The 26,728-nt window shown below is 37.6% G+C and overlaps 2 protein-coding genes across 2 annotated transcripts; one reads left to right on the forward strand and one right to left on the reverse strand.

The window, feature by feature from the left end:
- Nucleotides 1-68: 68 nt before the first annotated feature.
- LOC122888046 (cytokine receptor common subunit gamma-like) lies at nucleotides 69-7,532 on the reverse strand. Its single transcript, XM_044221926.1, has 8 exons — nucleotides 7,379-7,532; nucleotides 6,659-6,749; nucleotides 5,987-6,159; nucleotides 5,618-5,751; nucleotides 5,319-5,484; nucleotides 3,121-3,226; nucleotides 2,606-2,666; nucleotides 69-1,793 (listed from the first exon to the last, which is right to left on the reverse strand). Exons 1-8 carry the CDS (start codon nucleotides 7,440-7,442, stop codon nucleotides 1,533-1,535), a joined length of 1,056 nt encoding a protein of 351 aa, XP_044077861.1. The 5' UTR covers nucleotides 7,443-7,532; the 3' UTR covers nucleotides 69-1,532.
- Nucleotides 7,533-12,616: 5,084 nt separating this feature from the next.
- LOC122888038 (sodium/hydrogen exchanger 6-like) lies at nucleotides 12,617-26,338 on the forward strand. Its single transcript, XM_044221910.1, has 16 exons — nucleotides 12,617-13,027; nucleotides 13,887-14,086; nucleotides 14,374-14,451; nucleotides 14,727-14,803; nucleotides 14,971-15,083; nucleotides 15,622-15,727; nucleotides 17,263-17,404; nucleotides 17,795-17,900; nucleotides 18,877-18,965; nucleotides 19,481-19,594; nucleotides 20,819-20,930; nucleotides 22,461-22,614; nucleotides 22,709-22,739; nucleotides 22,867-22,955; nucleotides 23,263-23,368; nucleotides 23,733-26,338. Exons 1-16 carry the CDS (start codon nucleotides 12,751-12,753, stop codon nucleotides 24,054-24,056), a joined length of 2,118 nt encoding a protein of 705 aa, XP_044077845.1. The 5' UTR covers nucleotides 12,617-12,750; the 3' UTR covers nucleotides 24,057-26,338.
- The last annotated feature ends 390 nt before the right edge of the window (nucleotides 26,339-26,728 follow it).

Consider the following 26,728-nt stretch of genomic DNA (forward strand, 5'->3'; position numbering starts at 1 on the left):
GACAGGCCAGATTGAACTAGGTTGCCTTAATATCAATCATTGCAGTTGTACAATTAATGTAACAGAGCTTTTGACGAAAATGTATATTTATTGATCAAAAAACAGAAAGCTACAACAAGGATTACACAGCTGAATCAATCTTGGTTATGACCACAGACTGTATAAAAAGTTATGACAGATATACTGGATGTAGGACACAAACGCTAAAATGCAAGTAGGTTACAAAAGTAAAAACGCCCAACCAAATAGAAAAACTGCGTTCAAAGATATTTAGATAGGTAACATTCAAGAGCTATTTTGCAATATTTTGCAGTATTGCAATATTGTGGTGTCGCCTTCTAATGATGTGCCTTTTATTACAGGGTTTATAGTAACTAGTGGCGTAATTAATTCATAATAAATTATTTACTAATGATCAATTGGAAGACCTTAATAAAAAAACATTTTGGGTTGCCAGGTTGTGAAAACTCCCTTTGGCTGACTTTTATCCTTTCTATTTGGTAACAATGCAGTTATAAATTTAATAATCCATCAATAGATATTAATGGGTTTCTTGCTTTCTAGTAAGACATCCAGTCTGCATTTAGAAATGTTGATAAGTAACAGATACAGCTTTAGTAAGTGATTTTTTTAACCATTCATTATTTTCTAACCATTAGTAAATTATTTTTAACCATTAATAAAGCCAACAGTTTATAAGATACAACTTACACACATTGATTTATGCACATGGGTGTGTTTCATTACATAATGTCTTACAAAAGGTTAAATATATGACAAATATCCACATCAATAAACATCAATACCACATTGCTAAGCTCAATTTAGGCAGAATAATAAAACATATTTTAACATAATTTTAATGTGGCTTTTCCTCAAGAACATTGCTGCTCTGCTGAAGTTACAATTCCTGTTATCAACATAGTGAAGCTGGGTTTTGGATTGATGTCAGTTCTTCAGAAACACTTTGGATATTATATTCCTCATGCACACTTAAGTCCAAACCTTAAATGTAAACCTTAATGTACAATATATTCATATATTTACTACTTATAAGTAAATATCTCCTAAGTAAGCAAGTAAGTCAGCAAAAACAGTAGAGCTCAATGCCGCTGAACTGAAGACTCCCCACAATACTAAATCCATATTTTCACTTGGTACAAAACACAACAAAAATATTTATCTCTCATAATAAACTTTATGCTTAAGGAATAACTGACTTTTATTGCTGTTGCTTAAACCAGAGATTGTAAGAGATGAGAGGAAGTGGACGTTTTAAATGCCCTTTGTCTGATATGTGAGGGGAACTCAAAGCAGTTGACAACTCTGTAATATAGGCTATATTTTAGATTAGATATATTTTAAATTGTCATGAGTTGGATGTTCCTAAAACATTAATAAATTTAATTTAATCATTGCTTTTAATTGCTTCAAACAGTTTTCTAATCCTTGCAGTCATGCAGGAGATGTGTCAATATAAGAAAGTCTGGATTGTAAAGTTTTGGGGAACACAACCCTCACTGAGATGCCTCCTAAACAGAAACCTGCTCCACCTCCTCAGACGAGACGGGAACTGCGGAGGTGGAAGAGGAGCAGAGGGTAGACAGGTCTGGCTCTTCCACAGGGATGAAGACGGAGCAGTCGGTTTGGTCAGTGGTGACAGAGAAGGATGAGCTGCCGGAGCTCTCGCTGTCGGACTGGGAGATAGGGCAGTACTCGCGGACAGGACAGGCACGCTCATTGTAGTTAGCCTTAAAACTCTCTTTCAGGCCTTTGGAGAGTTGAAGCCAATCCTTGAAAAAAGAAAAAATTATACTGACTTGTTTTGCAGTCACCTGACATGATTGTACATTTCTGTTATATATATATATATATATATATATATATATATATATATATATATATATATATATATATATATATATATATATATATAAGTTTTTTTGTTTGTTTTTATATATATAGGGGAATTACTCTTTTAGAGCCCTACACCTTAAATAAGTATAATATTAACAGGCTTTGTTTGAACTCTACAGTGTTTTACTTTTTCAGCGATAGCAATGTTGGTCTGTCAGCCAGTCGGCCCACCACTTTGGTCCAGACTGAAATATCTCAACAACTATGGATTGCCATGGAATTTTGTACAGACATTCATGCCCACCTTAGAATGATTTGTAATAACTTTGTTGATCCCTTAACTTTTCAAGCATCATCATCAAGTCAATATTTGACCAATGAAATTCCCATCAGCCTCAGCTGTACTTTGTGTTTAGTGCTCATTAGCAAATGTTACCTTGCTAAACTAATGGTGAAACAATATACCTGCTTGACATTACCATGTTAGCATTGTCATTGTGAGCATATTAGCAGTCAGCATTTAGTTTAAAGCACACTTTGCCTGAGTACAGTCAGAGTACAGTCAAACAGCCATGTTAGCAACATGGCTGTTTGCTCTTGGTCTTGTCATTTAATTCTTTCAATGACTGCAGTAGTTTTTGTCTATAATTTCATTTGCTGCCAAATAAAAAAGATTAGGTTTGAATACAAATCCTTTGTGTGACTGGGAATTTCACGGAGACGACACAGAGCTCTGGATGCTACTAACCTCGATGTCGTCAGGGATCAGGGATGGCTTGGGAACCATGGGGATGAGGATGATTCTGAGCCTGTATGGGAGGAAGGCACATTTTCAGTCTCAGATAATCATATTAACAGCTCATCTACATTATTTTTGTTCCCTGTAGTTTTTCAGCATTGTATTTGAGCGAGGTTTGGGACATAGAAGTGATTCAGTTTTTGTTCTCCGCATGCCCCCACAAGGCATCTTGACTGTAGTAAAAAAGATCCTGTTCCTTGAATACAAAATATTGCCTCTTACATGTCAAATTATTGTAAGTGCATTAAAAAATGTGTTTTATTCCCATCATCTCTTACATTTACTGCTGCTTTAAATAATTAACATTTTTACAGCATAACACTAACAACTGATAACTAATAATATTGTTGATACTAACAAAATTAATGAAAACTGAGGAAATAAGTGCACATTGCTGATACTCTGTGGCTACACTATAACCCTATGACTACCACCATTTACATATGACATATGAGCCAACCCACCTTTCATGGTGCAGCAATGTCATGACCATGAGGATGAGGGTGAGAACACCCCCCACACACAGCACTGGGGTCCACACAGACATTGAACCATTCCTTTGAGTAGTGTCTGCCAAGGGGAGAGAGAGAGAGAGAGAGAGAGAGAGAGAGAGAGAGAGAGAGAGAGAGAGAGAGAGAGAGAGAGGTGGATTGTAATTGTTTCACAACATTGTACCTTTACTGTGTGTGTACAGAGCAGCAGATGCATATTGTTAAAACCACCATGTGTGCTTTCTTGAAAAAGTCATATAAATTCATGGAGGGCATTTAATATTTTGTCAAATATACCATGTGCATATTTAAAGGGAAATAAGAAAGGCTTTTACTGTCCTATTGCCCATAGTGGCCATCATATTCTGTAAATGGGGTGATTTGTATGGACTAGGATAACCATTACTGGCTCCTCAATTACATTTCTGGCTTTGAAAACTCATTTACCAACCTGTATTTTGTTCAGGAAAAAACAAAGTAGAATGCATACCAGATGCATACCCAGGGGCTCGTAGTGGGTGGAAAAGTGGAACTGACTACCCAGGGCCCCAGTGGGGGGAGGGCCCTCTAAAAGAGTGGAATAAAAAGTTTGTTTTTGTTTGCAATTTTTTCTTTCTAAGTAATTCATGCCCTAACTAAATTAAAACTGGCTGAATAAATCAGTTGAGAGACTGAAGTTTGTATCCAAAATAAAAATAGTGCAGGCTCTCAGAGGCCCCTCTCACCCCTTACAAAAGGCCCTGGGATTCCTCTCTAAAAGCAGCTAATCAAGCTGGGTGGCTGCTGATGCTGGAGCACCAAAGTAAGTCATGTTTTTCCCCAAGAAAGGGAAATCAGGGTACCAAAAAAAAAGAAAGGAAAGAAAGAAAGAAAGAAATGAAAAAGAAAGCAAACTGAGAGAAAACTGTTTAAAAATTGTTTAAGCTAATATCAGCACTTGTTTAGATTGAAAGCAGTCAGCCAGGAATGTAGCTTGGAGCATATTTGTATCCTGAAACATAAATTAATCAGTATCATAAATTAATCAGCATCATAACTACAATGTCATATCTATCAACATTACCTAGCAAAGCTTGACATCATGAAACGGCAGGTGAGACAGGTACCGAGGACGTGAGAGGTGAGCTCATGAAGTGGCTACTAAAAGTTATTACAAACAATCATTTGACATTGAGGTGTTGCGGACCTAAAGACAGTTCAGCTTTGGAGCGATATTTAGCCCCTTTCCCAGTAAGCTAGCATGACATGTTTGATATAAACGGATTCATTGTAGTCTTCATATGATACCACTGGCTAACTTACAAACTGCCTTCAAAAGACAGTAATGTGACAGATGATCCACCATCATTGATTCAGAGGGTTAAAAGTAGGTTAGTAAACCAAGAACTGAGGAGGATAATAATTCCAATGTTGTTTTTTTCAATGTTTTACTGATTCGATCTGAAATGAAATGTTCTCTTAAGCATGACACTCAAAGTAAACCTCATTTAACCATAGAAAAGAGGGTTGAAATGTGCAGACTTGTGCACATATCACTGATTATTATTACTTGTTTAAATGTGGTATGAACAGTTCATTAGTGCCTACCCTAATAACCACTACAGATTCATGTGTACAGTTGTTGGCTCAATTATTTGTAAAAATGTTTCAAAAGATGCGTGAGAGACATGGATCAAGAGAGGAAGGGGGCCCACAGACACTGCTTATGTATAGGGCCCGGAATTGAGAGCTACACCCCTGTGCATACCTCTACCAACACTATACATTATTGTCAAAATGACAATTCCACATGTTAGAATTCTTCAAAAGATCTTAATTCCTGTTTCACATCAGAATATGCACATTTTGAAGACTGTAGGAAATAAGTCATTAGACACATCTGGTCAAATTCTAGTCACATTAAAGCATTCTAGCTGATAATGACTTTGACTTTGATAATGACATTGCACTGCCATTCAGTGCCATATTTTTTAGAGGACATGCCTGTTGCCCCTCTATAACTGCATGATGTTTTGAAAAAATTGGTTCTGTGCCTGAGACTTGTTTAGTTGGTAATGTTGCAGTTTCTTTTGGTTGCCAGTAGCAGTCAGTGATTACTTAATTCTTTCAGTACAAGCTACTGTAAGTTACTGTATATAGGCCTTTTTACAGCAGACATTTTGCAATTTTACCTGTGCTGCTGTTGGATCCCCAGACTACAGGCTCACTCCAGTCACTCCAGAATATAGACTCTCCACAGTTGTTCCCTATCTTGCTCCGCACTTGAATCTCATATTGGGAACTTCTGGAGGGCAAGTTGATGCAGTAATTCTGCTTCCCAGTACTGATTTTAGAAGTCTGTGGACAGCAAAATAGAGTTGAGTAAGGAGATGGACGTAAAAAGGAAGACAAAAAAGATAATGAAACAAAGAATGAAAAAGATGGATGAGAGATTGACAGATCTATTTTTTTGTTCCTTCATATTGCCTACCTCCCACTTCTTGTTGTTGGTCCTGACACGAACCTCACTCTCCACACAATGTGTAATAGTCTGGTTCCAGTAGATCCACAGATTAGAGTCGGATTCATTCTTGACAGTCAGGTTGGTTGGTGGATTTAACTTGACTGGAGACAACACAGACCATTCAATGATAGAGAATATACAATGTGACGACAAGGTAATAGGGCAGACATGCCTATATATTTGTATATTTTTTTTAATAGCCTGTTTTTATGTCAAAATAATAGCATTGTTTTTCCATTCCTGAAAAAAAGATTATAGATTGAATTATCTCTCCCATTGAATAAAACTGTCTGTGTACAGCCCAATGTTACATTGCATCCCACTAAATAAGCATACCTTTTGTTTTAAGTTCATGCTCCTTCTGAGAATTGTTGTTGCCATGTACCAATTTGGTGTAAAATGTCTTGAACCTGTCGAGTGCATCGCCATACGGCTGGTTACATCCGATGTTTGTGGAGTTCTCTAACAGATAGGTGGTGCACTCACTGAGTTCTTTGACATTGCGGAACCTGTATAGAAATCACTTTTTAGTCATTCACACACAAAGTATGCAGCCATATCAACTGTCAACATGGTAGTGAATCACTCAATCATTAAGTTATCTGCAGCGGGAATATTGGGGAGTTGTTTACTAGGTAAAATAAAAGGCCACATATCCTATCAACCCGGGGACAGGATTAGCTAAACATATTCCATTATAACAAGCTGTGATTTGCTAAATTTAGATAACAGTTATCAAACTTCTAAGAGTTACACAAGAGTTAATGCAATCTAATACATTTATAACATATAAATAGGGATGAACTAATAGGAAACTGGCTGAAATGGAAACAAACAAAAGAACTAAACTGGAGCAGAAAAGAAAGGTACATCAGAGAAATCATTTAAGGAGAATTTAATACCACACTGACAATTGCAGACCATGATCATGTATGGAAAGTGATTGCAAACAAAATCAGTGCCAGCTTTATCTGTTTATTTGGTTTACTGTCACTAAACTTTACAAACCCGCTGTAGAAGGTGTAATTGACCTCTGGAGTCCCCTGCTTATTCCAGGAACAGTGAACATATTTCAGATTCACCACCAAACAGTCCACATCTGTCAGAGACACAAGAGGGTTGAGACCAACAGAATAGTTTGATGAAGAAAATAAAACATAAATCATTATTGTTATGCATATAGTGTATATGTAGACCTACACAAATGGCAATAGACTACTAGCAGTCTACTCACACACACATTGAGGAAATGGCAGCATGTCATGACGTCAAGGGGAATTTAGACAAAATGAGAATAATCGAGGAAGTAAGGCTTTACCTTAAACTGACTTTAATTCAAATTAATAATAGATAGATACATTCGATAATACAAGTGATTTACAAAATTATGGCCTAATCATGTTTCAAGGCAGTTGTGCCGTTCACCCTTTCTAGTCTTGATTTTTAGGAAAGTTATCAAAAACATGGTTAAATCACTCATGCATTATGTACATAGTAAAGATTTTTGTTAATTATGGATTAATAACTAATACTATATATATCAAAGTGAAGCAACTTCACATCATGATAACCAAATGTGAAACAATATGATCAGATCTGCTAAAAGCCCTTAAGCAAATTGAATAACTGCTCAGACACATCCAAATAGACTAAAAACAGTTATCAATAATATCATAATTCACTTATAATTGAAAAGAATTGTAATTGTTAGGATTTAAATGTTCTCACCAGTCAATTCTTTCGCAAACACATGTCCTGTCAGACAGAGAAGTAGAAGCAATCGAGTCAGCATCGTGGCACACAGAAACAGGATGCTTTCAACATGGGCGCAGGTCTACTTCTACATCTGAGTATCACTGTGTTTGCTGTCATAGGGTTTTGTTTCCTGCCAGCGGAAACTGTCGAGATAGGCTATAGATCAAGATGACATTAGTCATGAGTTACATCTTTTGCTGTATGGCTGTAGTGTAAAATAACACACAGGCAATTTGTAAAACATTAATTTAAAATAAAATTGAATATAGGTGAAACCAAACACTATGTTTATTTTTATCAGCATCAACTACATAAAACGGACGCAGTTTGGTTAGGTTTAGGCACAAAAACAAGTAACCCTTACCCTCTAACCCAGATGGTTTGTCTGATTTTGATTTCAGTCAACAAATTAAAGGGCCCACCCGAATCACCAGATCAACCCAGCCTTAAACTGATTTGATATTTTCTAACTGGGAAGAACACATTGTGAAGATGGACAATCTCATCAACGGGATTGTCGAATCACAATATGACTCTAGCAGCCAGGAAGAATCGCTTTGCCAACAAATGTTGCTACAGTTGCTGCTGCTAAGCTAACATGCAGAGAGGAAGAGAAGTTTTCCCAGAGCCAGCACACCAGCTCCAGACAGCGATGCTCACAACTCTCCTGCCACTATAGCTAACATCACAACAACAGCATATCTTGGCAAACCAGAAAGTAAGCTGAATGTCCATGGGCAAGTCATTTAATGTTATGTTATGAATTAATGAATGTCATTGAAATTTTTTTTTGCAAGCTCCTCAAAACATCTAAAAACAGGATAAAATCCCTTCCATGGCTAAACACGTCGATCAGACAACTAATGAAACAAAGGGATCTCGCACTCAAAGCCTTTTTAAAGAGCTGAACAAATACTGCTATGGCCTTATACAAAGGGCTTAAAAATTGAGTAACTAAAGAGCTATGGGCCGCAAAAGCTACACATTACATCACTATGATAATAGAAGCAAAAGGAAACAATTTGTTAGTTTGGAAACAAGCTTGATAAAACCAAACGAGAATGTAAAAAAAGATACATGAACTCAAAGTCAGAAACCTAATTATCTCGGGCAGCGGACAACTTGCACACGCATTTATTGATTACTTTATCGGGTCAGTTGAAGAACTTAACAATTTTGAGCAAACTGGCCAGTCTATTGACACCACCACAAATAAAGAGAAAGACAATTGCAAACAATTACTAAAAAACAAGTTGAAATAATTGACAAATTTACAACCCCACACTCAAAAGATTTTTATAATCTGAATATTATATTCTTGAAAATATATGGTGATGTATTGGCTGAACCACTAAGTCACTTGATCAACACCTCCATAGCTAGTGGGAAGTTCCTGGAAGTGTGGAAACAAGCAAGAGTGACGCCTATTTTAAAATTCTGGAGCAGCTGATCAAGTGGGCAATTATCGGCCAATCAGCATCCTTCCTGTTCCAGGTTTTGGAAAAGGTGGTGGCAATGCAACTGATGAACCACATAGAAACGAATAATTACCTGCACCCATTACAATAAGGGTTCAGACCACACTTTTCCACAGAGTGCAAACTGCTACCTTTTGGGAAAAATCATACATAGACAAAGGAGCATTTGATACCGTAAATCATGGCATTCTTATCTCCAAACTCTCCAAGTACAGTTTCTCTGAAAAAACCCTGTCATGGTTTGAATCATATCTTCCAAACCATGAACAATGTGTTATCATCAACACTAAAAAAATCCTCTTTTTTAAAGAGTAAAACAGAAATCCCACAGGGATCGGTGTTAGGACCGATACTCTTTAGTCTATACATAAACGACCTTCCTGAATCATGTCCTTGGGCTGGTCTCCAGATTTATGCGGATGATACAGTCAGATACGCTTATGGACAGCTATTGCAGTTACAGACCAATTGTTAAAGCACCAGGAAGCAATAGCCTTGGCTTGAAAACTCGTGTTTGACTCATAATGTAAAAAAACCCCAGTGTCCATATGTTTTTCCTGGAAGACAGCCAACATCAACTGAACTAGATCAACAGTCAGTCAATCAATCAAGTTTCTGAGGTCAAATATATCTGGGTCTAATGTTGGACCCTCACTTGAAATTTGACAAACATGTTGAAAAAATAGTAAAACTAAAGAACTGTAAAACTCAATCTGTACACATATAGACAAATCAGAGACTGTCTAGCATTTGATGTAATCAAAATATATATGCATTCAATGATTTTCTCACACCTCAGTTACTAAATCGTGCAATAAAAATACTGGACAAAAGGCCAATAAGATCACACCACTGTCACATCCTGGAAAACCTGAACATGCTAAGTTTTGACAACTACATTGCATTTGCAAACTCCAATCTTATCCGCAAGTGTTTTCATAGCCAGGCTCCTCAGGCTCTCTGCGAAATGGTGTGATCGTTACAGGCCTTTGGATTGACACTAAGTATACTACTGCAGGGAACTGTAAAGTATCGTACCGGAATACCTCCTTTGGCCAGTGTTTGGGGGTGTAGGTATGTATATGTATATATGTGTAATATGTGTATATCATAAACTGTATACAAAGATGGACGACGCGTCTCCACTTCCTCTCACTGTAGAAAAATAATGCCAAAATATCCCGGATATGGGCGCTGCCATCTTGTGCTGGTGATGTCATTTGGAGCCAGAGTCTGCGCTGTAGTGATCGGAGTGGGAACCACGGCACCACATAGTTTAACTTTGTTGTCTGTGAACATGTATTATGTCTGTTAGTTTAAAGGCCAATCTAGGGACGGACATTGGAAATTAGCAGTAGCTATAAATGCTGTGATACATTGCATTGGATAATTGTTATGCAATTCTCTACGTAAACTGTATCTGACATTAATGTTGATGCTGTGTCTTTTGTTTGGGGTTTCATTTTTGAATATTTGGACGGAAGTGTGTTATGTGTATGCATTACAATTCTGGGGGTAGCTAATCCTTCTAATATTTGCGTAACTGTGCTGATGACTCCTGTATTGTTGACTTATTTATTGCTATATTTTGGGTGTAGCCTTCATGAAATTAGTGAATAATAGAAGAGAGCACATGCAATAAAGCTTTTGTTTACCTCAGATGGCATGCTCACAATTCGTAGGTTTATCTAAATCAAACACAAAATGCTGATCTCAGTCCGTTCTGTCAAAATGGTAAAATACACATTGCTAAAATGTTACACAAAATCATTACTGCATTATGCCATTTAGTTTGTAATATGTCCCAGAACACAAACAAATTTGCTAGTGATCTTTAGCCAACTACCAGTATTACCAAAGTGAATAATTTCATCTCAAAACAAGCACTCATCATTCACATGACAAACTTTTAACTCACCATGTGATCTCTGACGCCTCTGCTCATTTCCAGTTAATCGGACAGGGGTTTTTGTGTGAAAATGACTGTGGTCTAGCTCGTTTTCCTGTTTTTTGAGATAGAAAATGCAGAAACATTTTTGCTTATCTCTGAGTGCTACTGTCTCTGTGAAGCCACACACAGTCATCCAAATCTTCCAGCTATCAGTTGTGAAACATTACACGGCAAATTAAATACTTGAAATCAAAATTATTCATAAATATAGACATGCTAGAATAATACTTTTAGAAAAACAAAGAAATTGAGGCTAAAACCAAATGCAAAATCAATACAATGACCATGTGGGTGAGCAAGTATTAGACCAATATTAAAATATTTGAATAGGAGTTGGCAGTTGTTCAAAACATGGCAACAACTACTCCTCATGGGGTCCATATTCAAATAAAATACATAAAGTCAACAATGTTTGCACTCACACTTCACACAGTAAACAATACAATTATATCAAAAGCATACATGTACAAAACATTAAAACATTTTGAACAATTTAAATCGATTGACAGGCAGAACAAACAATATTAATTATCTCAGTTCATCTAAACATCCATGTTGCAGAAAATCAAAGGAAGCCTATTTTACTTATTTATTTTGCAAGCCTGTGTTCAAGAACCTCTTTAGGTGCTTCTTAAAACCTTTTGTTGTAGATTCTTGGAATATAAAGCACAGCAAACTGTTCCTGTGAGATAGGGCTCTATACATTACTGTTTTTTTCATAGCATTGGTCTTTGGTTGGTGTAGCGTAATGTGACCCCTCCTCACCAGCCTTGTTTGATAACTGTGTGTATTTCCGGAAAGTAATATTTTTGAATACAAACAATATGGTTGTTTCAACACTATTACATTTCTTAACTAAGTAAATAACCTACATCCAAACCTATCCTCAACCTTCAGCCATGTGAGATCAGCGTGCTTTTTAGCTATATGTGCTCTAACTGAACAGAGGAGTGCTAATCATGCTGCTCTATTCTGCACTAACTGAAGCTTTTCCAGCTCTTTTTTGGCAGCACTTGACCTGATTACTAAGCTGTACTCCAGATGAGACAATACTGTGGCTTCTATCACCTGCAAGGTGCAACTTGAACTAAGACAAAGTGAAGTAAATATGCTATATTTACTTTTATTTACAGACTGAAAGCATCAACTTTCCAAAACAAGACAATCAAGAACAAAACTCAAAAATAGACCTAAGGCTACTAAGCAGCTTTGCAACCCTTGTTGGGCTTTGCTGTGAATGTGAAGCTGTATGTTTGAGTGAAGGAGTGCCTGTGTGTGATGATTGAGTAACTAGGCCTATAAGCCAGCTTCCTTTTGTGAAATAATTTCAATACTTATTCTTGCAGATGTGACTTGAATGATCAAGTGTGGTAGCATGTCAATAGACATTTATAACCACTGCACATTAAAAAAGAAATGAGAAAGTTGTCCTTTTAAATAAAAGTGTGAATGAGACATGTTTCATTTAAGGTTATGATGATGGACAACCTCCTTATATTATACCGTATATACAATAAATTGCATCACTGCATTCAGTATGATCTGTAGGTGTGACGCTTACATAATGTATATTAAAGTATAGTAAAATTTACCTATATTTCCTATTTGTTTTCTTGTTTGATTGTGTTTATTTTTTTTGTATTTCCTTATAGTGGATTTCAGTGGGCAATCTGTTTGTGTATTGACAACAAACCTCAACCTTAAAACACCATGAAAGGTCGCTGTTGGTCTAAGGACTACCACTGGTCATAGGGTAACTTTTATTTTGAAGGACCGGAAGTTCCAGTGTTTTGATTACGGCTGCGGAAGAAGCTGTCATTTGCTCTTGTCTCGCCGATTTATCGTCCAAGCAGGAGTTTCCAATCAAAACCGGTACCAAATAAACAACAAATGTAACCGTTTCACAGAAAGCCACAATGGGATTTATACTAAGACGCTTTCTTGGTGCTAAACCGTCGAAAGCGCTCCTGTTGTTGCCTTTTCTGTTGACTTTCTTGCCCGTCGGGAGCCAAGGCGAGAGCAATGCAATGGACAACGTCGCAACTGAGAGGATGGCTGAGGAAAGCCATCGACAGGACAGTGCCAATCTACTCATATTCATAATGCTCTTAACACTCACCATTTTAACCATATGGCTGTTCAAACACCGGCGATTTAGGTTCCTGCACGAAACAGGACTTGCCATGATCTATGGTAAGAGCCCTAATCTTAGCTAACGTTAATGTGAATCCGTTAACTTAAGTTAGCGTCAATGCTATGATGTCGTTAGCTCATCAGACTCAACCAGTAAGCTAGTTTGACAGCTTATTCTCAAGTTTCAAGGTACATGGAGGAGAATCCGTGGGAGATATCAGCATACTGTTACTGCTGGGAGTAAGGAATATGTATCCAGTGTTATATGTACTGTCAGTATTAAATAGTAAATGTATTAGGATTGTGGAATTGTCATTTTGTGGTCTTTTGCTAGTTTGTCAGCTGTCAAATTAACAACAGATTATGAGGTAATATATGATAAGATATTAAAGTAGCCAGAAAAAAGCAAGTCATCATCCCCTTTAACTAGTCATTCACCTGCACCATCATCACCTGTATTTTATTATACAGTGAGAAGCTGCTTTGATGGTTCAGTTGAATAGATCATCTCTTCTTTCACAATAAAGCCCACCCCTTTAGGAATAATTAGCTTGGCCCAATTAATTTTTGATTTTTTGTAAGACCCCAATCTAATTAAAGTATTTAGCACACCCAAATAATTCAAAGCAGTTGTTTAAAATAGAACCATACCCGATTTCCTTGCAGAAGGAACCAGACAAGCAACCTTAGTTTTATTTTTATAAACTGGCTTTTAATTAGTTTTTATGATTTATTTTTCAGTTTTTATGTAAATGGTAATGGTAAATGGACTGTACTTATATAGTGCCTTTCTAGTCTTTCTGACTACTCAAAGCGCTTCAGTCTGTGAAACGTGCTATATAAATAAAGGATATTATTATAATTATGCACTACAGATCCTTGGCTAACTGCTTTGCCTTCACTTCCCCCTTCCCTGAAGGCCTGTTGGTGGGTGTGATCCTGCGGTTCGGAGTCCATGTGCCCCAGAGCATGAGTGACGTGATCCTCAGCTGTGCTGTCAACGCCAGTCCTGCTTCTCTGCTGGTCAACGTCAGTGGTCGATTCTACGAGTACACTCTGAAGGGGGAAGTCAGCCGGGGCAAAGGTCACCAAGTGCAGGACGATGAGATGCTGAGAAAGGCAAGGGGATGAACAGATGGTGGATTGAGTGGAGTGGCGCCAAATGGCAGAAAAATATGTCTTGTGGATAAGTTGATAAGGGTTTGTCAGTAACTGTTTCAGATGAAAATTCTCAGATTCAGTGATTGAACACAGTTGGGTTTTGTCTGTGTGATTGTACATAGTGTGATAAACAACCTCTGCAAACTTCGACATAAACATAATCTCTCTCTATAAACATGTTGGCAGGTAAATTATGTTAATTTAATCCAACACCTGGGGAATTCACTACTTTCTTCTAACTTCAGGTGACCTTTGACCCAGAAGTGTTTTTCAACATTCTGCTGCCTCCCATCATCTTCCACGCCGGTTACAGTCTGAAAAGGGTAAGAGGGTTAAAAGGACTTATGATACACTAATTATGGAAATTAAAGACTCTGATTTTTAATCTTAAACAAATCAGGTAATAGTAATTAATAATAGGCCTTGTTATTCTCTACAGTATATTGCCATGCATCACAATGGCAGTTTTTAAAATGTGATTTTTCACGTATAAGATTGCAAACATATTATTATTATTATATTTGTCTGTATTGCCCCAGCTTCACTACTAGTACTAGACAGCCTCAGTTTTAATAAATGTGTGGTTTGTCTGTCTCAGAGACATTTCTTCAGAAACATCGGCTCCATCCTGACCTATGCTTTCATGGGAACACTTATATCCTGCTTTGTTATTGGGTAAGTCATTTGGTTATCTCTGAAATTACCTCAGAAGGTGCTAATTTGTTTTTGTTGTTACCACTATGTCTTACATTCAGACTCAAATACATTACATCTGATCAGTTTGTTGAATGGACGAGCGGTGCCACTGTCTTTCATGACTTGACATCCTTCTTTCCTCCTAGGCTGATCATGTATGGCTTTGTGTCCTTCATGAAAGTTGTGGGCCAGCTTGGGGGAGATTTTTTCTTTACTGACTGCCTCTTCTTTGGGGCCATCGTTTCGGCAACAGACCCAGGTAAGTAGTGCCATAAGACATGGTTTCCAGAGTCAGATTTTTTACTTAACATGTCTGTACTGTACTATGTATATTATGGAAGCAGTGTGATACCTTATTGTTCCTGTTATTGGATAGTTCAAGTTCAGGTTATTTTATTGTCATGTACACAACTATTACGGTGAAGCAGTCGTTTCTTAAATGTCAGGCTCCCTCCAGCTGTGCTCTTACAGATATTTAAAAAAAAAATATGTATAAAGAAAACTCATGTAAGTGGAACAAAATCTAATTAGAATCGAAGACATAAAATAGTGCAGCAGCTAAAATATAGGGATTAAATATATAATATATATATAGTAAAATATAATACTGTTGTGCAGCAATGTATATACATAATGACAACAGATTGTAGACAGGGTATACATAAACATATATGTACTGTGATGGATAAACAGCTTGTAAACAGGTAGTAAAATAAATATATATACTAGTCTTTTTGCGCCGCTGTCCTATTTGTGTCTCATATGCTTAAATGATTTTCTTCTCCTCTGCGTCTCAGTGACGGTGCTGGCTATCTTCAATGAACTAAAGGTAGATGTGGACCTGTATGCTTTACTCTTTGGGGAGAGTGTCCTCAATGATGCTGTGGCCATCGTCCTCTCTTCGTAAGCATTAATAAACACACTGCAGAAATATACTGTACACACACACAGCAACAGTATGTACATTTCAAGAGTAATTTGTTGCTTTCCCCTGGTCCATACTGGCTGTGAATAGGTCGCTTTCTATCTTCCGGTCTCCAATAGAGGTTATGGGGGGACAAAATCTACAGCCATCTTTTTGTGCAAAAAAATGCGTCTTAAGTTCAGCTGAAGCTCACGTGAGGCTCCAGCAGTCTCAGCTAGCTTTTTGTTTTCCTACAGTGTTTCCTTGCTAAGCTGCAGCTGAGGGATAGTAAAACAAAGAGGGACGATTGTAACTTTGGAAGATACCTGCTGGTTTTGTCTCACTGAGTGTTGAAGCCTCATATTAGCTTCCGTTGAACTTTAAAATGAATTTTTACACAGAGTGAGCGTGGATTACATCCCCCGTCACTTAATCAGAAATAAATTACAGTGACCAATAACTCTTGAAATGTACATGCATACATGCCCATATATGTACTGTTTTATGACCCTTCAGTTTCTAGTTCTGTGTTAATGACCCGCACTATAACGAGGCTAATTGTGGCAAATTCATCTTTTTGTGTTGTACATTGCACATGAATGGACACTAATCATACTAACATCAGTACCTGTCCTTTCACTGCTTGCCTTCCTTCACCCATCCGTGTCATTCATCGCCTACCTGTACGTATGTATGCAGTGTTCTCCTCCGCTTGGAGAAGAAGGGTAGGCAGTGGGCTGGAGCTGTGCTCTCCCCAGGAGACGATGGCCCAGTCTGGACCGAGGGGGTGGAGGATTGGCTGGGAGAAAACCAGACGTTGACTCCCCGGTGGGTGGGCGGGTTGTTAGCGTGGTTGTGCTGGCAGAGTTATAGTGTTAGAACCTGATCACCTCAACTCAGTGGATGTGATGCAGAATGTAGCCTTGAACCACCACCCCTTAGGATGATCACTGCCCTCCCCTACACCCTGCTGCCACTGCAACCCTTTCATATTCAATCCTTGTATCATTTTTCTGTTTCTCTATGCTCTCTAGTCCCTGCAAATGAGATGTGTGTAAAAGGTTTATTACTGCCGAGTATTAGTGCTGGGGATTTGCTTTGTTGGTCTTTAGGTAATTTGGGCGCTACTCCTCATAAAGGGGTAGCACCTCAATTGGTTGTTTCTGTACTCTTATTGGATATCAACCAAATGGTGTTGAAAGATCCAAGATCCAATTAGAATTAAGCATGTAAGAACCTGACCTTCTCCTTTTTATAACTGTAAAACCCAACTCCAGTGTGTGAAGTCTTTGTTCCTATTTTTACAGGCTAACCAAAAGCCTCTAAATTCATCCAATAAATGTAATATCAGCCATTATTGGATTTGGGTTGTTGCAGGTTTGATTTGATGCCTGACTTCCGCTTGAAAATCTCTCTGTTTGTGAGCATGTGATTTAATATTTGACCAGTTCCCCTTCCTGGATTCTTGGTAAGTTCTTTTTTATCTATGTAAATGTTTTTATTTACACATACCCTTTGTCTGTCTGCCTTTCAGCTCCATTGTGGCGTACCAGCCTGCAGGAGACAACAGCCACAGCTTTGAGGCCATGGCCTTGTTGAAATCCTTCGGCATCTTCTTGGGCGTCTTCAGTGGATCTTTTGCTCTTGGGGTGGCCACTGGAGTCATGACCGCTCTCATATCCTTTCACCTGTTGCTTACCATCACATCATGTACATATATATTCACTGGCATGCATAAGCAGCAACAGAATAACGCTACAGGGTTTGAAACAGTTGCCTTCTACCTCATTAAAATTGCTGCTGTTTAATCATTATATGGGCAGCTTTGAGTTGTATTTGACTTAGAAACTGAAAAGCTGTTGTGGCCGTAGCCTGAATTGTGTCCTTGCAAGATAGAACAGTGCTTACTTACTTACACAGTTTTATTTGTTTTGTTTAATCTCTTCAGATTGTCTCATTTTACCAAGGCGATAACTGATTCGCATTTACACGTCTGTGTTTCTACTGCAGGTTGAGTGTGCGTTTGCCGCCTCTTGTTTTGCTCCTTGACTTTCAGTTTTCATCACGTGACCAAGTTCACTAAGCTGAGGGACTTCCCCTTGCTGGAGACAGCTCTCTTTTTCCTCATGTCCTGGAGTACTTTTCTATTGGCTGAGGCTTGCGGGTTCACAGGTACACCTACACACAGCATGCGTGCATGTAATTTAAATGGTGTGAGTTTTGGCATCTCATTTTGACTTAGTGTTAGTCTTAGGCTTTAGCCAAAAAAAATAATTAGTTAGTTTTTTTTGTCTAGTTTTAGTAAACAATTTAGTCTAGTGTTACTTATAACATTTTTTAAGACTGGGTCTAATTTTAGTTGTGTATTTTTGATTTTTTTTCTACTCTATGAAATATTTACAGTGACCTTTCATCAAGCACCCACATTTTTTTTTTAGCTAAGGTTTTTTTCTTAGGAAGTTCCAACTGTCACTTAAAAATTATGACTCAGTGATTAGTACATTAAGGACTGATGAATCATTCACACAAGGGCTACATGTCGTCCCTAGACAGTGTTGATGTTGGATTATCAGTGTAATGCAGTGTAATGCAGTGGTTCTCAAACTTCTTCTGTCATACGATATTCTGTATTTTTCTTATTGTCACGAAATCCCATGATACCCAATACTTTGACGTCTCTACCCATTGGTTCTTACTGAAGACGTAAATTAAAAAAAAACAAAAAACACAAATATAAGTCTCAGTAATTACTTAAAACTGCTGGCCACTGTAGTTTTAAATAACTTTACTCAAACAGGAGTAATTAGTGGCTTTGTTGGGGACTGTCTAAAGCAGCAGATTAATACACATTTTGTGCTATAGTGAGTATTGACAGAACCAGGACAGTGTACAGTTTGTGCGATTGAATTAAAATAAACTACAATGGCCACATTCATGATAATGAAGGAACATGTCAATTCATCAATCAATTCATCGCTGGTTTTGGTCTTTCATGGAATTTCTCAACGACAACAAAAACATCGAATATCACCGGACTTACCCTTTAATGCTGATTTTTAAAATGCTTTTGACCCCCTCCAGTACAATATAGTTCAATGTACTTTGAGTAATACTGAAGTGAGATCTGTGTATATGTGTTTTTATTCAGGTGTAGTGGCTGTGCTGTTCTGTGGGATCACTCAGGCTCACTACACCTTCAACAATCTCTCCCCCGACTCTCAGGACAGGACCAAACAGGTGACATGCAATCACATATCTTTTGTACTTGATCCCATTGTGTGTACTATCTTTAAACAGCTTTAATCATTACTCTGTAACAATGTAAACATTTCGCCAAGACCAATACTGCTACTACTAATAATATTATTGATGATGAAATACCTTTTTATTTGTATAAAATTTCAAGAGAATCATTACAGAGAAATGCCTTGAGTGAAAATACTCAGAAGAGAGGATGTTTTGTTTCAATAGTACAAATGTCAGTTACATTTTTGGTAAGTTGCAGAAAGTTTCTTAGAAAGCTTATGTCATTACATTGACATTGACATCAGCTAATATCAGCTGAATTTTTAAGGATTTTAAGAGTGATGTAACTTTTGTGAGTTAATTAAAAGCAGGCACAGACAGTGTAACACATTTTTTCTCTGTAAATTTGACAATACAGGTAACATTTTGCACTAATGCCATCATGAGTCATCTGACTGGCGACTAAAGTGAATGCATGCAAAATGATTTTGTCTCTTCCCCATCAGTTGTTTGAGCTGCTGAACTTCCTGGCAGAGAACTTCATCTTCTCCTACATGGGCCTGACGCTCTTCTCCTTCCAGTCACATGTCTTCAACCCTTTATTCATCATTGGAGCATTTGTATCCTTTACTAAACAAATCGAAGCCTTCCTGGATGCTCCAGAGATGATTGGCTACTTGACGAAGAATGTTGTTCCACATAATCACTTGTTGTTCGTTTTGGCTCCCATACATGTAGTAAATGTTTTGATGATGTCATAGTTCTTGTAGTTAAGTCTCAGTCACATAATGTCGTTTCTTACTCTTTTGTCTATAATATACTATTACAGTCCATCAATGATTCTTGAGAAAAGGGACAAAACAAATCAGATTTTGTATTTTTTTAATACTACATTAATTTGAAATGGATATATTTGTAGACAAAGGTCTGAACTAGCAGTTATGTGAAGGAACACGTTTTTGGTAGAACGCTTTTATTCTGAAAACTGACATTTATGCACTTCATAATTTGATTTGTGTCAATTTGGGGTGACTGTGGCTTAGTGGTAGAGTGAGTCGTCCACCAATCGGAAGGTCAGCGGTCCCCCAGCCTACATGTCGAAGTGTCCTTGGGCAGGACACAGAACCCCAAATTGCTTGCATTTTATTTTAATTTGATCAATCAAACAAGAATGAAAGTATCTAATAATGATATTCAGTAATTAATTAATAAAATGCATTATATACATTTTTGTTCCGCTTTCACACTATTCTGAAATATCACATTTCTACTGAACATTTGCATTCAGCTGGCATTTTAACACATAACACAATAAATTTAACACAGAATAAACCATTATCTGACAAACGCTGACAGTGTTGACAAGCAACTTATGGAGATGAAAACTTATTAAGTATACTAGCGTTTCCCATTTCCTCCCCCCAAACGACGGATTGAGGTCACAACAGATGAAGGGTTTAAAGATATTCAATTGTAATTCTATTATTATTTAGGTTACAGAATCTTAACTCAGAGGCCATTCAGCCAGGTGTGCAAGAGAGAGTACTTTTATTATGATAAATGTATTTATTTTTAACATAAATAAGACGTTTCTATGTAGGACATGTTTTGTCCCTTATCTTAAGATTCAGTGCCACCCTGAGGCTATGCCTGTCTGCATCAGTTATGGATAGCAACTCCACTATTTCAAATACATCATGATAGTGATAGCAAACACATTTAAAAGACACGTTTTGTCAAACATGAAATGGAATTTCCATCTACCCGTGATTATTTTCTATCCCAGCTTGCCCATACTGTATTACTTCAGTGTGTTGTGTCCTTGACCTTCCTGCGTTGCGTAGGTAGCCGTGTTTCTGGGCAGAGCGGCAAACATCTACCCTTTGTCCTTCCTGCTCAACCTGGGCCGCAAGAACAAGATCAGATCCAACTTTCAGCATGTCATGATGTTTGCAGGTACGGGGCTGAGACAGTAAAGTCTCTGTTATTAACTCTGGGCTCTCAAATTTTATACATAGTAAAGATAAGGAGTCCTTAAAGTTTCTCAGGCTTGGACCGAAATTACTAAACTACTTCTCAGCTGGGACCTGGTTCCATTAATAAACTGTCCGTGGAACAGAGCAGATCCAAGCCTGTACTTTAAATACACATTAGTCTAGATAATAGTGTGTTAAGACAGTTTCCTTCTAGACCAACAACATGTCTACTCAGATACAGTATTGTTATGAAAAACAACCCCTACGTTAGCTGACATTTACTGTTGAAACTGGCTAATAATAGAAATCCCCTACACGTCTCTGCACGCAATGTTTCAGAATCAGAATCAGAAATACTTTATTGATCCCCGTAGGGAAACTCTTTTTTACAGTAGCTCGTCTTTACGTCAGTGCACACAGGAGAAAGTACTAGAAAACGATATGATACACTATATACACAATGTAAAACAGGTCAGAAATAAATTAAGTATCATGTCGGTATAAGTATAAGATAAACTAAGTGTCAAGTACCAAGTGGGTTTACTGGTTGATGATGAAAGTACAGTCTAATACAATGTAACTCCTTATGTAATAAATAATATTAATAAGCTGAGGTGCATGTACTGTCGAAGAGTAATAAAAAAATAAAATTTGTGTCTGAACCCACAGTGTAATTTCAGTGGACAGACTTTATAGTTATAACATCATGTCCCAACCACCATGTGGCAAACCCCCAAAGTCTACAATTCCATTTGATCATCTTTGTATCTCTTTGTCATTTTGAGATATTGCATCATAAATTCAAAATGCACCAAGTACCTCAGGAATAACTGTTAAATAATTGTATTCTCAGAAAACTACAGATAAAAAAACTAAATAAGATGATAGAAATACTTTTATCCAGATTTTAATGATATTTTTCTTGTACATTTTGTTCAGACTGAAAATACATCTGTCCACTCCAGTGGCCAAAGGGCATAATCTGTCTAGATAGATTCCGCCTTATTTTGTATGTTTTACTTAAAGGTATGATGTAATTTGCATTTGAATAGCTTTATACCAATTGCTCTTAGTAAATGGTAAATAAATAAATGTTTTTTTGGACCTATATTGAGTTTTATTAAATCACTACACCTTTGATGGTGTCCACTGCAGTGGACACATTTCAAAATAAAATATATTGGGGGGAAAAAAAAAAGGTATAGGCATAATTTTTCGTTTGTTTTTACTTTTAAACAAACAGAAAAAATATTACCTTTTGATTTCATAATTCATGCATGAAAGAGTTAACAAGCTTGAATGTAACTGATTAACACTGTGCAGTAGTTAGAAAAAAGATTAACCCAAGAACAGCAACATTAAGTTAAACATATTTTGTGGCTTTTCTTAAGTTAACGATAAATTAAAATTCGCACACTCTGGGTCTCTCACGCTGCCTTTTGGTGAGACACGCAACCACATACTGTTTCTCATTCTCACACCATCTTGTTGTTGTTGTTGTCTCCTCCAGGTCTGCGTGGAGCGATGACCTTTGCTCTTTCTATCCGAGATACAGCGACTTACGCCCGTCAGATGATGTTTTCAACCACTCTCCTAATTGTCTTCTTCACTGTCTGGATCTGTGGAGGGGGCACCACGCCCATGTTGTCCTTCATGAGCATACCGTAAGGCGGGACATCTGTTTGTATGCATTAATCTCTCTGTTTGTGTGTTTCGTCCCCTCTATTAAATGTTTTTCTGCTACCTTTTCCCTCTCAGGGTCGGTGTGGACTCTGATCAAGACAACTCTGTGAGTAATTAGTTCAGATTGAAATCACTTATTTTAGAAATTTAAACTTTTTTTGGTTGCATTGTCAAGTTGCTATCCCTATGTAAAAAGAAAACAGTAATTAATTAAAAATGATCAAATTTAACAGAGTTCAGCTGTGTTGGACGGATCACAGCGGAGGAACACCAAACATGAGAGTGCCTGGCCCTTCAGGATCTGGTATAACTTTGACCACAAGTATCCTTTGAGCCATGGATCACATATTTAAGATCCTGTCTTCAGAAGTGTGGACGCTAGATTCAGCTTTGGACACCAGAGGGTGCTCTTTACAAACTGGAAGAAAATATACAACAGTAACTTCATCTTTCTGTATAAGTGGTTTACAGTTAGCAAAGTATTCAAACACGTGATTTCAGTTGTAGCTTAAAGCCTTGCCATATCAGAATCAGCACAATTGCATCTAATTGTTGACCAATTAAATTGTTTAAATGAAAGTAAGTGTTGTATAAACTGTTACTAATCCTTGACAAAGCTTGTTCTCCAGCTACCTGAAGCCCCTCCTGACCCACAGCGGCCCTCCTCTCACTGCTACTCTGCCTGCTTGTTGCGGACCGCTGGCTCGATGCCTCACCAGCCCACAGGCCTACGAGGTTTGGACACCTAATGTAATACAGTTAAAGTAGCACATTTTAAAGGCACAACAGTAAGTTCTTGACCATCTGAGTTATATATTTACAGATATAATAGTGTTTTACCGCAGATGATAAGATGAACAAGAATTAACTTTGAAACTCATTTAATAGTCTAGATTTTGTTAGTCCATGTATTTATCTAATTAGGAGTCCTAGCAGGTCTTAAACTTGTGTTGAAATTAGGTGGTGGAGCTCCCCTTATGTGTCCGTTTGGATTTTTTATTTAAAATAGCAGTTTTTTCTGGTTCTTCTCTCGTTCTCCTGCGACTATATTCATCCTCATCTCTTCATCCCCTTTGCTCCCCCCTCCCACACACACCAGAATGAAGGTCAGCTCCACGACGATGACTCTGACTTCATCCTGAACGATGCCAGCGTGAGCTCCATGTACGCCGACGTCACCGTCAGCACGGACGCCTCCGGATCCCACACCATCAACTGCAAGCGCTCCTCCAACACCAGCACCGGGGGCGGCCCGCCTGATGAAGGTCTGGATCACGAGCTCGCCTTGGCGGAACACGAAGTGGCGATCAGGGGCACCCGCCTGGTGCTGCCCATGGATGACCCAGTGGAGCCCCCGATCACTGTCACCCTGCCCCCGCCACCCTCCCCACCGCGCTCTGACCCTCGCAGGCACAGACTGTAAGAAGGCTTGCACTGTCAGTATACCGTTTGTTGTTTTCATCTTCAAAAATCACAAATCATCTAACTTGATTTCACAAGAAAATAGCATCTGTTAGTTGATTTGTTTGGATTTTTGATTGAAATGACAAACAGCTTTTACAGTACGCGTCATATAAAAGCACCACCTCTTTGTCTAATGCGGTTTTAAAATAGTCTCAGCTTTGTGACAAACTTGAGGCGTGCATTGATTTAGCTCACCAGTAAAGTTACCGGGATCTTGAATATGAAAGCAATACATGTAAGGTAAGGTACTGTAAATCAAGTGCACCCCAAGTTTAAAGGTTACTTAAAATCATGCGAGATGCACATATAGCCACCATTCGAGGAAGCTAAACAATGGGGCTGTAGTATTTGTTCCTAAGTTTGTACTACTGTGGTGATATGCCAGTGCTGTTATCTATGCTCTCTAAAAGCCCCAACTCCCTCTGGCTGTATGGGGCGACCCCTTAACGTTTCATATACAGTTTTACTCGTTTCTCTATGGTGAAGTTGCTCCTGACAACAGTACCTGTATTTGTCTAGCTTCCTTCAAGTATTTGTAAGATGACCTACAGTAACTAACATTCAGGGCATTTTGCTCTGGTACCATTTAGTAACATTCAGTGGTGTTTAAGAGCATTTAAACTACAGTTACATTACTGATCTTACTTATCTATCCACAGACTGGTAAGTGTCCGGTTTGTTTGCCTCCCTCTCTAAGTTCATTGGTGGAGAAGGTTCAAAGAGGAGGAACTAGGGATTGTGATTGGCCAAGGTGGGAGCAACCAGACAAGGACATTGACATCTGTGATGGAAGCAGTATTAGGAGTTTTGAATTTTAACAAGAAGATTGTAAGCAGCTTCTCCACTATCTTAAAATTTTAGCACTGCCTGCCTCCTTCTCTTCTTGATCAGTCTTTTCACTTATTCATTTATTTATTTAACAAAAATGATTTATTTATACAATGATTTGTTTAATTTATTATTTATTTATTGTTTTGTAGTGTGACATCAGTGATTATTTTGCCCTGTTCAAAAATAGGACTGCTCTGTGGTGAAAGGACGCGAGGGAGGTGGACATTCATTTGAGGAGTTTGTCGTTCTTTACCATGTGTGCGCATGTTCAAATATCTCCTTCCTGTTCTGTAGCAGATCCTTCTACTTTCTACTTTAAACGAGAGCTTCCCTGTGTGTATTTTACGTGTGTGGCTGACGTCAGAATGAAATTGTCCAAACTGATGTGGTTATTAGGGTTAATGTCTGTCTCTGGTTTTTCTGTCTGTCATCTGGTTTAATCTTTTCTCTCTCTAAAAGAAAAAAAAAAAGTAACTGCCGTGTCTTGTGATGTTGTATCATCAAAGATGACTGAGGGCTGGCTGAACTTTTTGAATTAAAGTGCCTATTCAGAAATTCAATTACTTAATGTAGATTTGTACATATTTTGATTTGCTAATGTGCAGTAAGATGATCTTTCTTGGTTTTTATATGACACTAAACCCTTTGATTGCTGTTGAATACTGCCTGTAATGTAACCATTTGTTTTTGGTGTATTCAAAAGGTGGAGAGCCCATAAGAGCGCAAACTAAAACATTGTACTTTCATTAATGTGAATATATTTTATCAGATACAATCTTTTTCTGAATAATGTACTTAGAAAATGTATATGTGGCATTTTAAAAAAATTAGCGACTGAATCTGAATGCAACAAGAACCTGGCAACCTCTTTTTTAGGCTTTTTATTTGTCAGTAAGGTTAAGGGAAAGATACTTTTTACTGATGCAGTGTTAGTCTTTTTCACTCCTTGTTTGGCAACCAAGCCTTAGTTAACTGAGACCCTTGTCTGTCCCGTTTTCTGGCCGAGATAAAAATTAATTCCTGGTCAAAATCGCATTTTTCAAATGTGCAAATGAGATATGGAAATGAGAGTTCTTTCAGTAATGTACCCTTTGATTTTTATTTGTTTAAATGTAATCGAACTATAAAAAAACACCCTTTGTATAGATGCGCATTTTGAAGAAACAGTTGTAATCTTACAATAGCAACCGCACCTAAAACTATAAATCTGAACATGTTTGATTCTGTTTCTACTGTGTGTAGAAACTGTTTGTCAGTTGTATCTGTTAAAAGTACACCTGCAATAGGTCTATATGTGAATGTTTTTAAAATGTGAATTCATGTTGTAATCCTGAAGTTATTAACAGTGTCTCCTCAGTCAGACATCTTGCAAGTGTACTAGAAAGAAAATAAAAACAAATTTGAAAATGACATGTCTTGGCTCTTTCATATTATTCAGTCCCATAATTACCTCTCTATACCCGTTTTGTTCTATATCATTTGGGTGCTTAAGCAATCAGGTTTTATTCAAAATTCTTACTTTTTATATTGATACTCAAGTACAATTTCCTCCTTTGACAAGAGATTCTCCATGACAACTAAGAAAACCCCATGTGCTGATGAAGATTTGTGAGATGCAATTGAAAGCTCCAGAAAAAGTAGGTAAGTGGGCATTGACTTAATACTGTTTTTTGTACTATTTCAAAAGTTCAAAGATGAACCTTCATGCTCCATTTTCTGCTTGTTTACTTTCCCTAAAATTATGTTGGCAACACTAACATTATTACAGCTAGCTAGTATAACGAGTCTGCTGTCTTTGTA

The sequence above is a fragment of the Siniperca chuatsi genome, linkage group LG14 (genome assembly GCF_020085105.1).
Source record: "Siniperca chuatsi isolate FFG_IHB_CAS linkage group LG14, ASM2008510v1, whole genome shotgun sequence".
Lineage (NCBI taxonomy): Eukaryota > Metazoa > Chordata > Actinopteri > Centrarchiformes > Sinipercidae > Siniperca > Siniperca chuatsi.